General features: G+C 40.2%; 1 protein-coding gene across 4 annotated transcripts in view; it reads left to right on the top strand.

The window, feature by feature from the left end:
* The window catches only part of SHTN1 (shootin 1), a 67173-nt gene extending 50064 nt beyond the window's left edge, over positions 1-17109 (top strand). For 2 of the 4 annotated variants that reach the window (XM_049810932.1, XM_049810935.1), the window contains 5 exons: positions 1805-1914; positions 2561-2614; positions 5534-5654; positions 6576-6759; positions 15193-17109. In XM_049810932.1, coding sequence (XP_049666889.1) covers positions 1805-1914; positions 2561-2614; positions 5534-5654; positions 6576-6759; positions 15193-15403 — 680 coding nt within the window. In that variant the 3' untranslated portion in view covers positions 15404-17109. Of the gene's footprint in view, positions 1-1804; positions 1915-2560; positions 2615-5533; positions 5655-5732; positions 6536-6575; positions 6760-15192 lie in introns of those variants that run through there. The other 2 variants (XM_049810933.1, XM_049810934.1) reach the window with 2 other exon arrangements.
* Positions 17110-17436: the final 327 nt, after the last annotated feature.

Genomic DNA, 17436 nt, shown 5'->3' with positions numbered 1-17436 from the left:
CTGGTTACCAGTCTGAGAGAAGTAAGGTTGTTGGTCTGGGTGAAATAATTAGAGAAGTGACCTTGTACCGAGATCTCTGATGAAGAGTCAATCTTATCTTTCAGTAAAAGTTCAATTATGTTGCCTTCATTTATCAGGTTTCCTTACCTCGAAGTGTCCTACATGTTTTGATTACACCTTTTTGTTAAGACTGTTACAAACAGTGATTGCGGGAAATACTATGAAATTCACTATAAGTTCTCTACACCCCATTCTTTCATTATTTATTAGCAAACTTTAACAGTTCTGACCTTTCTTCAATCACATATAAACTGCTTCTTCTCTTAATAGTTGAGCTGTTCTTCAAATAAAAATAAAAAAAGGGGGAAAGTTCTCTCTTGATCTAGTTATTACATCCAACTTGAGGCTTGTTTTGACCCTTGTTAAGGACTTAGAATGAGTGGTTTCTATCCCGTACCATCAATTAAGCTTTTATATTTGAAACAGCCTGTTTGTGAAATTAAAGCCTGACATTAAATCAGCTTACAATACAGAAACTGCATTTCTATGAATCATCAATAGTACCCTGACAAGTGAGAGAGCGAAAGTCTATTTAAAATTACTGTTATATAAGGTATAACACTGCAGGTTTGAATAGTGTCAACCATATTTCTCCATGTATTTGCTTTAAGTACTCTTTTCTTTCCCTTTTGGTATGGCACATTAAGTGTCTTTTGTTAATGTTATCCAGAACACTGATAAGTTAGCAGGTATTGTTTAGGTTCATCACACAGCTTCCCGCTTCATCTGAACACTTCGCAGTCCTGATACTGAATCACTTGAAGAAGCAACCATTTCCTTTCATGGTATTTAAGTTTTGCCCTTTAACTAGATGTAGTGTTCTTCGGATGTGTGTTTTTAGTTCAGTCTGAAATGTTGGTGTGTCGTTCCAGCAAGGTTCTTAAACCCACGTGAAATACAAGACACGTTTGGTAGTCTTGTGACGGGCTGCATACAGGCCTCACCGTGGGGCATTATGAACTTGGCCTGTGTTGATGAAGCTGTGGAAATTTCTGCTGAGCCACAGTGAAGAGATACAGTGGAATTGGGGTCGTATTATTCCGTGCTTGGTGCTTCAGCCTGTAGCACTGAGCTTTTGCAATTCCCAAGTTCCAATTATAGGAGCTTTGCATTTTTGGGGATCTGGGCCCTGCTTCTGTCCACACTTCTGTAGGCACTGCGGTTTGGTGTTTGCGAAGTCCACAGCTGGATCCTCAGTTTGTGTAGATTGGCATTTTATCCTTGAAGACCTTGTGACAGTTTAGCTGATAGCAAAGATCACTAATGGCGCTGTATCCAGAAACCAGAATTCCTGTTAACTAGATATGAGGTTGCTGGTTTCTGCTATCATATAGTTGTATGCAGTGTAAGGTAAAGTGCCTCTTTGTGGTGGGGAAAATTAAGAGTCAGACAGTGGTCCTGTAAGAAAGACCCTGTGAATAGCCCACTTATGGGGAGAAAAATAAGCCTGTATATTTATGCTTATCATTTTCATTTTTAATAAAACTGAGAAAACCCATGCATTTGGGTAGTACATGAGCAATATGCATGACACATACAGGGAAGAAGACCTACTGCATATAACTAAGTACATTGTATATGTAAATGCTGTTTCATCATTAAAACTAATTTATGATTATGGTAACTGGCTGTATATGGCAAGCAAGCTGTTTAGGAGGCCATCTGTTTAACATGTTTTTTTCTTTGTACTATTTCTCTGTTGTTCATATCTGGAATGTGATATGCTCTTTGATTTTTGGAACAGGTGAAGAAGTTACAGATCTGAAGAGACAAGCTGTTGAAGAAATGATGGACAGAATTAAAAAGGGAGTTCATCTGAGACCAGTCAACCAGTCAAGCAGGCCTAAAACAAAGGTTTGGAATAAATAGCAGAGCAATATTGGCGAAGTACAGTAATTTACACTGAAAATAAATCAGGCTTTCTGTAAAATTCATTCAGAAGAATACATTTGCTTCACTTACCTCATTTGCTTTGCTCAGAATTAGAGCAGCGTATATCTGAAGAACAGAAACAGAAGTGAAGCCAACAGTAAGTAAATAGAAGTCCAGTTTCTTTGACACAGAAAGGAACTTAAAGCAAACATCTTGTAAACAAACAGCTACTGAGAAACGAAAAGCGCAGAGAGAATAACTGAACTGGATAAAGGGGTGATCAAGAAGTAGACTGTATTTAGCAGTATTTCTTCCTTTATGCAGCACTTAGCACTATTACCTGAATGTGGCTTCTATGAGGTATTGCTTACCATCTTCGCAAAAGCATACTCTTTCTTTATGTATAGGCTGTGATTCACAGTGTTAAGAGCTAAGGCTTTTCCCTTCATCTGTGTAAGAAAATAGATTGAATGTTAGACTTGTGCCCATGAGAGGAGAGAGCAGAGGAACATAATACAACTGCATGCCTGTGCAGCAGACCCTTGTGCGATGTCCGTCTTCAAGTACAAAGTCTGTCATGGTCCATTTCACATGTTTTTTAACATGCATGTGTTGTGTTTGTTTACAGCCAGAAACACCAAAGCCCTCTGAAAGTGCAATGAAAGAATTAAAAGGGATTCTGGTAAGAAAACTCATAGTTTATATTTCAGTTTTTTCTTCTCATTGAGTTGACAGGGCCTTCTGTGCAAAATAGCTAAGTATTTGAAACTTCTGATTCAGTGTTTTGGTTTGAAGCTGTAGAGCAGTTTTGGAGTGAATCGCCGATTCCACTTTTGACTTTGGTCTGACTGAAAGATTGGTTCTGGTCTTGCTAACAGAATGTATTTTGGAGGAAACAAGCCTGTTAACTCTGCTCTGGGTTTGTATGTTCCTGCCACTAGAGGGGATGTTATGGTCTGCATCTGCCATAGATCGTTTGGAAACTTTCCAAGTACTCACAGTGAGGATGCTTAAGGAGGGAGAAGCAGCTGAATATATCCAGTCCAAAGTAAAGCCCCTGGAGTGCACATACAGTAGATGTAGGGTTCTCCTCATCAACTGTTCTGATCTCCTGCTCTCTCCCAAGGCACCAAATTTCTCGTTAGTGTAGATGTAGCTTAAACAGAGCAAGAGCTCTCTAGCCTGTCTGCATTTAAATGTAGACAAAATTGATTCTGAATAGCTGTCCACATACCCATTTATCACTAAATAAAAACTTCAGGCATGTATTTGGTCCTGCTCAGAGCAACATGCTAAGTTTGCTCTTGTTCTGTCCTATACTCATACATTGCATTGATTATTTAACTGGTTGCTTCTTTTGCATGAGTGCTAAAACTTTATCAAACAGTCAGAAGGAGCTGTAGTTCTTGCTCCCTGACTTCTGTGACCCTGAAGCTTTTAAAGTTGAAGTGCAGCTTTGGCACACGAGGTGAAATTTTGCCTTTGTAAGGTGAAATATGGTGAAATTCTGCCTGTATTGAAGCAATGAACTTCACATCCACTCTACAGAAGGTAAGGCTAATTATTCTAATCATCTATGATAGCACCTAAACAGCCCTTATAAAAATAACTTCAGTATTGTGTTGGGGGATGCAAGGCAGTACAGCAGAGGGGGTAGCCACAGCCTGTGCTGTGATTTAAAAATCACGAGTGTGGCACCAATGACGTGTTAAACTTACTGTTCTCCAGTCACATGAAAGCAGGGGAAGAAGGGAGGAAATGATCTAGAGAGCCACCAGACCTTAATGCCGAGCTCTAATTAGAGGGACACATAATTAAATGTGGAGATAAATAGAAAATGCAACACGGAGATTATGTTTTAAATTGAACTCTAATTATAGGAATAGTTTGATATGGAGTGCTGTTTGAAACAGTGAGGGTTGGGCTGAATGATCCTGCCGAAGGTCCTTTCGTTTTCTAATAGCTGTTTTATTTCTTTGACACTGTATCACTGCCATTAGGGGAGACTTGATTATGTACTCAGGGGAAGCAGAGAGAAACCTGCAGTCACTGTACTTCTGTATCTAGCTTGTTGCTTTTGAGCCCTTCAGGATATTTGCAGTATAAGACAAACTGTGTAAAATCCAATTCCAGTCTATTCTTGAGACCAATCATTATGCACAGTCAGACAACAAACATGGGGGTGGGATGTGATGGAGTAAACGTTTGTTGTTACTATGCTAATTATGCATTTCATGTAGACCTCCATATAGTTGTTACAAACAAAACACATTTATGTTCTGCAGATTGCAGAGTTTGAGTGACTCGTTGCTCAAGTTGCTTTCGTACATGTACATTTGTACAGATCCGGAGCATACTACTAATCAATGATGTACCTTCTCAGTTAAATTTCAAATAGTTGGTAAAGAAAATATTTTAATTTGGGGGAAGGGGTGAAGAATTAGAATTAGAGTTACTTTGCTGGGATCCTGAAAGTAGCACAGCTTTTGCAACTTGTGATGCCATTTCCTTTTGTCATTTGCTGTTTCTGCTCAGAAGTTACGTGCTTGTCAACAAAAGATGTTAAGAATATGTTATTTAAGCTCTGGAAAAATGCCATACAAGTCTGACACGTTTTGGGAGGCTGAATAAACAGGATTCCTGGGCATTGCTAAAGATGGCAAGACTCAGAGGGAAAATGAAATAGCATATGGGTCCCAAATTTTCAGTTGCCTTGTAAACATTTTGGGGAAATTTTACAGTCAAGTGGGTGCTGATCCAGTAACTGACTTGTCAATTGGGAAATGCATGCAGTATGCACTATGTGCATGTTAAAATTCCTGTGGGCAAGTTTGGGAGGTTTCAGGCTTTGATTAAAGCCTTTGCCCCCTCCCCCCCTTTAAGAAAAGTGCTGCTGGGCTTGCAGCTTCACTGATACAAAATACTAACCTTGGCATAAGGCAGCAGTAGCATGCGTTTCTATTTTGTATGTATAAAAAATCTGTTTCAACTTGAGATCTAACTCTCTGCGTAAGAGAAACCATGAAGTATGTGGACATAGGGTCAGGTTTATGACAAATCAGCTGGAGTATAGGATATAATGACATGCTGCAGTTGCAGCTAGTACATACTGACTTCTACAGATACGTGTGCGCACCAGGATGCAGCAACACAGGACCACGCTAAAATATAAAACATGCTGGAACAGTAAAATATGGATCTTTGGCTTTTTGTTAATAGAGGTTAATTATGGGCATGATAATGCTGTAGCAGTTTTTTAAGATCCTTTAAATGTTAAGACGGAGGAAGTTGGCAGTTCCCTGCAAACATCAGAATTTGTTCAGTAGTGATCCAGAGCATCTTTCTCAAGCCTGATATCAACCCTCTAGTGTGTAGGTAAGTATGGTTAATCTCTAAAGTGGGAAATCCAAGTAAGGAGAGGGAAGAGTGGTGAGCCAATCCCCAGATGCTCGCTGTTGTACTAATGGAAGAGCTTTGCACACCAGTCTAGAACTGCAGTTGCTTTTCTGCAGTTTAAAAGGTTCTTGTGTTGTGCACGTGAGATGTTTGGCAAGGCATAATAGGTCCTCAGAGAGCTTTTCATGCCTATTTCTTGCTTTAGGAAACATTGAATAAATCCACTAGTTCCCGAAGCTTGAAGTCCCTTGAAACAGACAGCAGTGAAACAGAGCTGGAACGAGTTCTGCGACGCCGGAAAGTAACCACTGACCAGGACAGTGGCAGTAAGTGGCTGGACTCCTTTGTAGTCCTCTTCTTCTCCCTGCATTAAGTGACTCTTGAAGCTTTACTTTCTTTTCCAGACCATTGCCATTTCAGCCATTACGGAGAACCCTGCTTACTTCTACAGTGACTCACTTCCCCATCACACCTGTCGCTTTTCATCCCCATTTTCTCCAAGAGATGCCTCTGTCAGGATTTTCTGCGCACACAGCCGTATATACACAGGTTCCTCTGTCCTGCCTGGAGCTCAGACATTGTTGCTGGAGCTAATAGTGTGAGCCTACTGTGAAAATACTCTTGAAAGTAATGGTAACCAGAGAAATGAGGATTTAGGACTAATGTTTTGAATTAACCTCTTCTGCAGAGCAAGGGCCTGCAGTTTTTAAGCTATGCTTTACTATCATCATCGGTAAGAACCCGTTAATATTCTGCCTGGCTAGAAACACAGTCTGTGCAAGTGTAAGTGCATGCCATAGTCGATGCAGATGTGGCTGGTTTTAATGTCACCGTATGGTTTTAGCTTGGACTTTGTAGACAGACAGTTTACTGACTTCTCATTAGTATGAGAACAGGCTTTTTTGTCATTGGGCTGGCTCTTGCTCCAGTTGCACTTCAGGCTGAGAGCGCACTGGCAAGTTGTGACTTGGTAGCGCTGTGTGGGCAGCAGGACTTACCATCCCAGAAGGCAAGGGAACTGAGTGCATGACTGTGTCAATATAGCAAGCCCTGCTTGTGGTACAAGAAAGGGTTAATCCTGGTGGGGAGAGCAGAAGCTGCAAATATGGTATTTTGATACTCTGCATGCACTGGATGCTGGTTCGTTAAAATTCCAAGCGGTTAGCTTGAATTCTGCTGTGCTTATTTGTTGTTTCTAGACCAGTCAATCCGGATAACAGAAGCATTAAACTTTCTTTGGGTTTTAGGTCCCACTGGAACCTTGGCCACATCAGAATCAAAATCTCTGCCTGTGCTAGGTTTGGGATCCAGTGCCGCACAAACAGCGTTGAACAAGAAAGACCTGGAGACGGAATTCAGTTCCAAAGTACCTGACTCAGGTCCTGTCTCTAGCCAGCTTAAGGGTGTCACGGGCTTCAAGCCTACATTACAGTAAGTAGAATATGGATTTCTAGATATATTTTAGGACCAGATCTGTTTAGCTGGTGCATTTTGAAAGTGATTTAATAGCAAATTTGGTTAACAGGATAAATGTACAGTCTGCAGCTGTTTACCACTGATTCCTTAAATAATTTGCAGTCTCATGTGGAGGTAGATATCAAACTCTGTAATAAAGTCCTTTTCCTATAAAATCTGTGAACATTCTTCAAAAAAAAAGTTCATCTTCTCTGCCAAAAAAAAGATCTCAAAGAGTTTTTAAGGAATAGCAAGGTTGAGGGTTTTTTCCATATCCTGAAGAGAAGAGGGATGATAATTATACAGTTAAGTCTTGATTTAAAAAAAAGGTCGTTCTAGGACAATATGGTGAAAAATAGAATCATGTAAGTCATATTGGTCTATATGCAGGTGTGTGGGGCAGTTTCTGTTGGACCAAAACAAGTCCTGACTATTACTTTTAAATGTTTGTTGATAAAAATTCTGAATTACCTTGAAATCTCAAGATTAAGATTCTTCAAAAACAAAAAATACAGTTAGTGCTGCATTTGCACAGGTGGCAGAATAATCTTTTGTCACAACAGATTGAAGACCCAAGGTGCCGGTTAAGCATCAAAGAGTTAAACCTACTTCAGAAATATTTATTTCTGACAGATCCACTGAGGATTGGTTTGTTTTACAATACCCAATCTCCTTTTGAACTTGGGCTGTGCACTTGCTTCAGTTGCCTTGCCAGGTTGTTTGTTGGTTTGTCACTTCAAGAAAAGGAAATAGATGAGACAAATCAGATCAGCAGAATATCGTAATCATGGCTAATTAAACCGCTGATTTCCTGCTCTATCAGTTAAAACATAACACCGGTACCAATTCTAGCAAGTGTCCATTGCTTGGTTCAAAAGAGTAAGTCACAACAAATGAACTGGAAATTAAGTTCACATCTATTCTTATGAACTGATATTTACTTCACTCTCCGCAGGTACTTTTATCATTTATTTTTGAATGGATAAAGAGCCCAATTTCCTGTTAGGCTCTACAATTTTCTTTAATTTGCACCAAGTTTTAAAAGCAGAATGCCTTTTCCAATCGTATGTATTTTCCCCTTTTATTTCATTTAAGTATCCTTAGAAGAAAGATGATCTTCATTTTAATTTAATCAGAAAGATGAAGATTTTTTAAACAGTTAATTTGACATGAATAATGCCATTGCATTTTCTTGAACTGCTACCCTGACAGAAAGGTGAGGTTCTTCTTGAAAAATACTGTGTTAGTAGTTTGTGGATTTCTACAACGTTGAACAGATAACCTTAATCAGAAAATACAGCAACTCCTACCACCTTTTGCCTACCTTTATTCCACCAAACTAAGTGGAAATTGCATTTACAAGAAAGGAAATGAAATAATTGCAGGCCCCAAGGTCTCACAGAATGCATGGTGAATTGACAGTGAAAAGGATCTTGTGTTGACAGTCACAGTTGTTATGTGTTATAAAAGCATATGTGAGGCTCAATTTATTTCTCAGCTTGCCTATACAGTGACATCCTAAAAGACACATTTCACTTTAATTTATCTGTTTAAAGCCTTAAAACAAATGTGCTGGGCCAGATTCCTTAGTGCTGCGGGGCTTCTTTGCATGAGTCACTGGTGTAAACCTGCTTAATGGGAAAGGCTGATTGTTGAGGATGGCTTTCCAGGGAGAGAGAAGGTGCTGGGGCTCTCATACTCTTCTGCTGCTGGGCTGGCAGGGAGGAGCAGAAAAAACCTAGATGCTTCATACCATGTTGAAGTGCAATTACTTTTCTTTTTTCTCCTGGGTACTGTTTGCAGCAAAGGTTAGTAGAAGCAGCCTCCAGACTCCAAGGTGTGCAAGCGCTGTTTTGAAACAGGGCTCATTTGAAGCAGATATCAGAAGGAAGTTCATTTGTCTTAACATGTCTGACAACTTGGCTCTGTAATTAGGCAGTTTTCTGGGCTTCCCTGGGTACAGCTATACTAGCAGTTTAGTTTGGATCAGCAGAGCACTTCTGAAGCAAATCTCCCTATTGTCCCCATTTGCTATGCTTTGATTTGTATCCTGGAGTGGTCTTAGTGCATAAACTGGATCCCTGGATTCATTAGGTGAGTGAAACTAAACCAGAAGACGTGATCCAGCCTTTAATGACTGGCCCAGGGGCCACAAGAGAGCTCGCTCAGTGAATAACCCCCCTGAAACGTGTGTTACGAGGACATGGGTCTGAAACACAGGCTGTTTCCCTCTACGCATCTGCTCCTGTTGCACCACGCTATTTCCTAAAGTAGGCTGTGTTAACTAAACAAACAGTACGCTGCTTTGACCAGATACCCTAAATGACAAAGGCATACAAAAGATTTATTGTGGCTCTTCTTCTCCCTATTCACACCTGAGGTAAAAGGATGCAGCTGTCTCATCATTTGCAATTCCTTGAGAACTGACAAAGGTGTGACCTGCTTCAACTATTTGCAGCAGCTAAGCAAACCTTTTATAGCACAGTAGAGGATTAATGTCTAATAATTACCAGATGTCTCTTGCAGTGCAGTGTTTATTCTTTTTTCTTCACCTAGATTTTAATGTACAGCTTCCTATAGAAAACCTTAGGAATAGTTGTGCACGAGATATTTCTCTTTGCTGCAACATCCATTTATTAAGTCTTGTAATCTGAAGGAGGAGGTAATACAGACATTTAAATGCGAACAGCCCTATTCATCATTCTTTATTCACATTGAGTAACAGTTCAGCACACCCGTTCTCGTGGAGAAAGAAGGTGACGCCTTTGAAAAAGACGCAGTCTTGAAAATATACCTGTGAAAAACATGTAGACAGAAGTCAGCTCCTTGAGTAAACTCCTGGATCCTCCCCACCCCCCAGTCAGTGACAATCCAACCTAAATACACACAGGGTAAGGGATTTCAGTCTTTGGCTGAGGCAGGCCTCCGCACCTAACGTGGTTACTCCTGTGGTTAAGCATTACCAAAGCACTGGACTCCAGCTGAATCAGCTGGGCCACTCGTGTCAGTAGCCAAAGGAGGGGTTGTGGAAAAGGGTTGTTACGTCGACAAATACCGGTCGATTCTGAAACTTTCCTGTAACCACACTAAGTGCTGATAGCTCGGAGAACTTAATTCAGAGGAAAAATTTGCGTTTCAAACCACTAGGTGAGGTGTTATTTCAGCGCAGGAGATTGTTAGAAGAAGGCTTTGAAGCCGTTAAGCAGGTGATTTGGAATGTGTGGTTTTGCTGAGGTGGCGCTGAGGGGGAAGACATCCCCTATAGGGAAATTGAGGCCTTACCTCAGTATTCAGGTAACTTCCTCTGCAAATCTCTTCCCAAATGTTTAACCCAGCATGAGTGTAATTCTGTGACAATTGCTTAGAAGAGAATAGGTGACAATTTAGTTCCCTTGGGAGCAAAGAGAGTTCCCCTGACTCCCTGCGGTGTGTAGACACAGAAGGGAAAGGTGTGTCTGGCTCTGCCCCTGGGTTTTGGGTTTGGGTTTTTTTTTTCCAGCACTTTGTAAACATTTTGTTTCTGGGCAGCAGAGTTCTCCGCTAACACAGTGAACCACAGAGAGGGTTAGTCTTAATCTGATGATTTTATACAATTAAAGGATTTGTCCTCCTTCTCCTGGCTGTAATCTTAGTACCTTTGAATCATCTACCAGCTCTGCGGGAAGCAGCTCAGCCTCAGCTAGACAGAACTGCAAAGGTTTTCCAGTGCAGCTTGAACATGGGCAATTTAGTTTGAACAACAAATGAAGAAAACAATGGGATGTTCTGGAAGTTTGAGGTCTCCTCAGTTTTAACTGTTTTAAAAGCTACTGTCACGCATTTTTCTTAGAGTGTACTTTTGTGTGCTCTCTCAGTGCAGGTAGAAGCTCTCCAAGATCCTTCATTTAAATGAATTTGCCAATCTTTTTGAGCACTTTCAAAAAAGCACCTAAAAATGGGAACAATTTCCATACTAAAGATTGCAGTTCTGTTCTACTCGCTGCGATGTTGACCACCTTTCTACTCGGCTAGATTTAGCAGGGTATTCCTGAAACGGAGGTGGTTTCTTGCACTTTCTTCACAGATGCCTGGTGTTATAGATAGTACTGGTGCTATCAGAGCAGGGGGACCAACAGACTAATTCACTAGTGTCACTGTTTGTATTCCCTGTAATTTCTTTTTGACAGATACTGTAGTGTGATGGAACTTTCTATTAACTGAAGACTTTCAAGACTTGGAATTGGTGTTATTTTTTACTGTTGTTCAGTATTAGCCTTTGGTCCTGTCAGTTGTATTCCCCTGCCTTGTTAAGAATTCTGAAATACTTAATAAACACATCTGCAGTTTAGCTTTTATTCTCAATAAAGGTTTTTGACCGAGGATAAAATTGACTCGCCTCTTGTGGTCTGGCATGCCCCGGACAGACCACGACGGCACTCTGCTGCGCTGAGACCCACTCCCCTGTACAGCCTGACGCCGTGGGCTGGTTGGTCCGGGTCTGACCCAGGACAGCCGAGCTGTTGTTACTTGGCAAACCCTCCTAGCGTGGTAGTTTGGAAAGGACGTGCAGATTGGAGCGTGAGCTTTATTGCACAAGGGATGCTTGTCCTCAGTTATGGGGATCTTGTAGGAAAATGGGAATGCTGGGGTCAGGGTGGGAGGTAGTTAGGCAAAGAGGGAGCTATAATTGAGATGGAGGCATGGTTTTTAAATGATATGAAGAAGCAGCTCGGGGTGAGCAACTGTCAAATTAGCTTAATGCTTCAGATCTCATCTTTTGGCGAGTAAGGAATAGCACTGGTTGAGTTTTATTTTGGTTTTGAAAGCAATTTGACTTTGAAGATGGATGATGGCACTAGATTAGGGAGCTCACTGAAAGACAAAGTCTACTGATTTGATGCCATGTTAGTGTTGGCTTTTGTAGCAGAAATGAATTCATTCGTACCATCTCAGATTCCAGGCAGAGTATCTACATGGAGTCTCCCATGCTTATGCTATGTACTTGCAAAACCAGTCTTTGTTGGAACGGATTTTTGACAGTATTTTCTAAATATGCTGCAAACCCCGCAGATTTTCCTACAGTGTTTTCTTTGAATGGTTTCCTTTAGCCTTCTGCTTTTACATATAGTTAGAAAATTGGATGGGACTTCATCCAATAAAATTTTCCATGATATTTACATGAAATTCTGGTTTCTAATGGAAACTTATTACAATGATTTCACAAATAGAGCACCAAGCAAGGTTAAATAATACCAAGATTATAATATTAACCAGAGGAAACAAAGAAAATCCAAGTCTCGGGGGACAATCTGATCCTTAGTTTGTCCTTTTGTACTCCTACTGTAAATTATTTACAAAGGGCATGGCAGTACTAGTTCACAGATGGCCCGTCAGGCGTAACCCTTTATTTTTACACCTTCTGTAGCTTCTGTAACTATATAAATAGAATATATCGCTTTTGATACTCTTATATCACAAGCAGCCCTCAGTACTGCGTGGGACTTTGCACATCCCATACAATTAATCTAAAATGCATTTATCATCTAAATCTGGATTTCACAGTACCAATTTTATGTGGTTAGTCATAAAAATACACGCAGACTTATGAACAATTTCGTATGAATGAGTACAACAGAACTAGGTTTTCAATTTCTGGCTTAAATATATAGTTGGACAAATAACAAGAATACTGATAACAACATTAACAATCCTAATGAGGGAAGAGCTTTGCATAGAACTAAATGCAAATACTTTGGCTGGACAAATTTGTAATTGTTCAAAACTGTGGCTAACTGTATCTGTACTAATTGCTTTTCCCAGCTTTATTTGTAGCAGTAAAACCTGGTTTTTGAAAGGGAGCACCAAAATTATGTTCATTCTTCCACTGAAACTTTATTATGTCTGCATTCTGCTCTTGACAAACTATTGAAAATGAGCCATGAATACCTGATAAACAGGGTTAATAATTTTTAACAATGCCTCAGCTGTAACAGCAGCACTGTCAGGCTGGTGCTGCAACAGTGTAAAGGATTTAAAGAAGGGAATGCTAGTACAACGAAGTCTGAATAGTAATTCTTATTTTTATGCTTGAAACGTTGATTTAATCACTGGTTTTCTCCATTAAACTACTTTATATCGACATCTTTCATTTTTCTGTCCTTTGAAGGTGGTAAATATGATTGCCATTTTATCCATTTTTGTTATAAATGAAACAGACTTCAGAGCGTTTGGCTGTGCATCAGTTGTTGGAATGCTGCCATACACTAATGCAGACTCCCCACTGTGAGCCCAGTGAAGAATTATACTTTGATTCACCAGATTGTATTAAATAGTCCAGCTGTTGGGATTTGAAAGATAGTTACCTCCAAAGTGAAATAAAAATGAACTTGGCATTTATGGCTGTGACCATTTTTATAGTGTTGGGCAATCAGCTTTTCAGAGGTAGCACTTTTTAAAATAACCCTCTTCTGGTTACACTGCTTTAAGAAGTTTAATTTGCTGTAACATTCAAAATACCCCACCTTGTATTTTCTGGAATGATTGGCAACTTTCGCATAACATAAGCATTATTTTCCTTATGAAATCACTGGCTTCTGATGATAATCAAATGAGTCTGAAACTGTATCTATTAGCACCAATTTCTGCATTAATTAACTTACACCAAAGTTGTAATGTTAGAGACAATTCCTGTAATTAAAGCTTGAACATGGAATTTCATTTGCTATATCCAGTGCTTCAGTAGCAAGCTGAGTAAATTCTTCCTGAAATGGAAAGTGCAACAATTGTTGTTTCTGTGATTATTTATTTGGTTTTAACCTGTACATTTACTCTCTCCCCGTCAGGTGGGAGCCAGTACATTCTCCGCCCTGTGCTCTAATTGTTGAGTGGGGTGACCTCTTTTTTCTTTGTCATTTTCTCCAGGACAAAGACTGTCACAATAAAGGGCAGTTCATAGCAGATGGATCCAGTAGCTGAATTTCTTTCGCTGGCCTCCAGTTGATTCTACTTTTTCCTTTCAAGGGTGTTATCTTAGCAGTATGGAAGGCTGTTCCTTAGGAGTAAGCATGAAAAATTTAAAAAAAAAAAAAAAAAAAAAAAAAATAATAATAAAAGGCTCTGGACTAGCAAATGCAGTTGCCTTCAGCAGCTCTACATTCAGCCTTCCCAGGAGAGCGGAGCCACACACCCACGGGTGCGTGTGGGACCTCGCTGCACTAGGGGTTTTTGCGCTTGCCCAGTTTGGTGGTCGTAGCTGTGTTGGCGTGGACATGTATACGGTGTCATGCTGTTGTGTAAGGCCCTGTCTAAGGATGGGCCCAGCGCCCACGTGTGACTGCCCTCCTGAAGCATGCCTGGTGACGTGCCCTCGGGCGCACGGGGCCGGCGGGGTCTGGGGAGCGCGGTGGAGGAGGTGTGAGCCCGTGCTTCCGCCTGCCTGCCTGCCCGTACAGCAGCGTTACGACGGCAGATGAAGTACCCCGATCTGCAACTTGTTCAGGTCGTGCTTTCCCGGTGTTTGCCTTGTTCTCTGCTGGTGCATTCTAGCTAATCTAAGGATTTGCCTGCATGTTTTCAACAGTAGTACAAAGCTTTTGAATATAGACGAGTGCTTTTACTGTTTATAGCACGATGCCAGCCTCTACAAATAACCCTGGTGTCTCTGACCTTTCCTTCCTCTCGCCCCACTCGGAGGGCTTTTTATCTGCAAGAATCCCTGCACTGCAAGCAATCAAGACGTAACCCCATTTCTGCAGTACAGAATGTAGGTCTAACGCCCTCTGTATTTCAGAAAATCCAGTCGGTGAATTTTCAGAAATCATTTGCACTTGCTCCCAGTGAGACCACGAGCAGCCCGTTGGTGCCGAGCCACAGCAGAAAATCTGGTTACGCTGCCTCTACCTCCCTGCCATAGTGTAGAGTGTAGTACGGGGAAAGCCCCACGCAAGCTGCTCTGGGACGGAGGTGTGGAGAAGAAGCCACGTTCACCTTTCAGGCTGCAGGACTGTTAGCCTACAGATTACAGGAACTGGTAGCATTTTCTCTGAGTGCAGCTGCTCTGTTGGACATGGGGAACCTAAATCCAGCTCTGAGATGAGCAGAGAGAAAATAAATTCCTGAGACTAGCTTTAAACTGATTCTTTCATAGTCTAAGGATTTTTTCAGTGCTTTGTGAGTTCATTTTTCCTGTTAAGTATGTTCCATGGCTAGCTTAACAAATGATTCAGGAGGAGTAATGTGACTGTTGCACTTTGTGTGCTACTGCCTGTGTGTAACTGCTGTTAAACATATGAATCTATTTACTAGTGTAGTAGACCTGTCCTGGTCATACGCGCTACTAATAATAGAAATGCATTTCTGTATATTTATATTCTTTCTCCTAAATATGTGAACTGTTATCTGTATTCATATACTTTATTCTTTTTCCTTTAGATCAACGAGTCATACAGAATTGACAAGAAAAGCTTCTAGCAGTGAAAAAGAGACAGAATCCGTTGTAGTTTTAGATCCTGTTTCCACCAGTGGGGATCAGATGTCTGAAAACACGCTGAATCAGAATAAAATGAAAGAAGAAAAAAGGAAGCTGCCACATAAAGAAACTAATGTTGAGAAAATAAAAGAAACAGACAGTTCTAACTGTTAATTGTTATTCTGAAAGGCTGTAACTTTTGGGAGTCATTATCTGGACATGTAAATTGCTTAGGTGTGTTACTAGGGGCTACGGTCTGTACTCCAAACAGTTTTCAATAATATAGATTGAAATGGTCTTTTGTATGCAGTTTTGTTATATGCATTAAAGTATTAAATAACTATGTATCACTCAGAATCCCTTTCCGATTTTAATTTTGCAGGTATGGTTATTATTTTCTTAGATAAGAGTCAGTTACCTTTACTTTAAAACTGTATTTGAAAAGGCTTTTAAAATTGTTCTTTTATTGAGAAGCTGCCTTGTTAAAGGTCCGTTCTAAAGCTTGCCAGAAGCCCCTTGCATCCCTCTTGAATTGGACACATTTGGGTTAGACCCTATGAAGGTGATTACACACGCATCAGCTTTAGTATGGAGGGGTATTATTAATTATTAAAAAAATCGGTGTTTAGACACATTGCTTTAAAAATATTTTTAATATCTACTTAAACCAAGATCTTGTAGGTCTCCTTACTGCTGTCTGCACACACACCTTTGTGAGGAAATTAAAAGCACAAGCATAACATTTCTGTTTCAGATTCCTCAGTGGACAGCTAGCCCAAAGACTGAAAAGCAGAGGCAGTGCAGCATGTCATTTCGTACCAAGACTTGGTAACGATAGCCAAAGTCAGAAGTTTGTGGGTTGAGATTGGTGCTCTCATTTGGATGAAAAGCTTTTCAAAGGAGGGCTTACCTCCTGGTTTTTGTTTCAGTGTTACATAGCGAAGTTTGGAACCGCTGCAACCGGAGTTTGTGTTTACTGCTGCTGCAAAAAAACCCCTTATCCTAGGCTCCCGTGAGTATGGATTAGATTTGGGATTCAGTCATTCTAGGATTGCAAGTTATCTGGAATCAACATTTTGAGAACTCCCAGCTGAAAGCTCACAGCACTAACAAATAAGCCTTTGCTTTGAGCCTGGTACACACTGGTGTCATTAATTTCTTTACTAAGTAACACTTTAGATGTCTGTATTTGATGACATAAATCCCAGTTTCCCTCAGCCCTTCTTGCCTATGAAGACAGTGAGATAGGTACGTAATTGATTTGCTCCACTGCCAATTCACATTCCATTGTAGTCTCTTTTTAAATTCAACACAGTATCTCATTCTTTTATAATGAATGAACAAATGTAATCAGGGATTTACCTAAAGATTGGTGTAACTGAAATTGGGTGGTAAAGTACTTGAATGCACTTGGAATATTTTTTATTTAATGATTTGAAACAGTAATAGCACTGAAGGATGAATGTTCTGAGTTTGTTGATTTGGCTCTGCATGCAACTGTCTGGTGCTTTTCCTAAAAATAAAAGTATAGTAACGAGTGTGGTAGTTTCACATCTTTTTTGGTGTTTTTTGCATGTTTGCTAAGAAAATCTTGGACTTGATCTAATTACTGAACTACATTATAATTCCTAAACTTGGGGAAATTTGTCTCTCATTGATATCTTAATTTCTGGGGGGTGGTTGGTTCTGGTGGTTTTTTCACTTAGGTGAAACATTTTATATATGTATTTTTCCTCAAATTATTGCTGCTGTATTATATGTTCAAATTTCCAAATTATACAAAACCCAGAAGTTTTTTAAGAAGTATTTCTTTTACTTAAACTGTTTGTTACCTAGGACATAAATTATTTATCTTTTCACTGTTGCTTATTAAAAAGACTCCTGACAAGTTTCCCAGACCTTGTGAAATTGACTTGTTATTCCCTGCCTCCGACTGAAGCAAGCTTCCTAGCTATGCCAATTACAGCTTTGTGTCCTACATTTGGGGTTTGCACTGATGCGCTTGTATTGATAGCTAGCTAGAACTGGAGCAAAATTTCCCTCGTAGGCTAGATCTAAGAGCAGCATTGAGGGTGTGTGGGGGGATGGAGCAGCACAACAGTCAAGGCCTTTGTTTTTTGTAAAATGTTTTTTTTACTGTTTGTCAATAGCTTGCTCTTTGTATGGAGAGAGATTTCAACTTTCCCAAAACAAACATTTAGTTTTGG

This window comes from Accipiter gentilis, chromosome 9, assembly GCF_929443795.1.
Source record: "Accipiter gentilis chromosome 9, bAccGen1.1, whole genome shotgun sequence".
Taxonomy (NCBI): domain Eukaryota; kingdom Metazoa; phylum Chordata; class Aves; order Accipitriformes; family Accipitridae; genus Astur; species Astur gentilis.
Note: the sequence above shows the minus strand (reverse complement) of the source record. Positions and strands in the feature narration are given on the sequence as shown.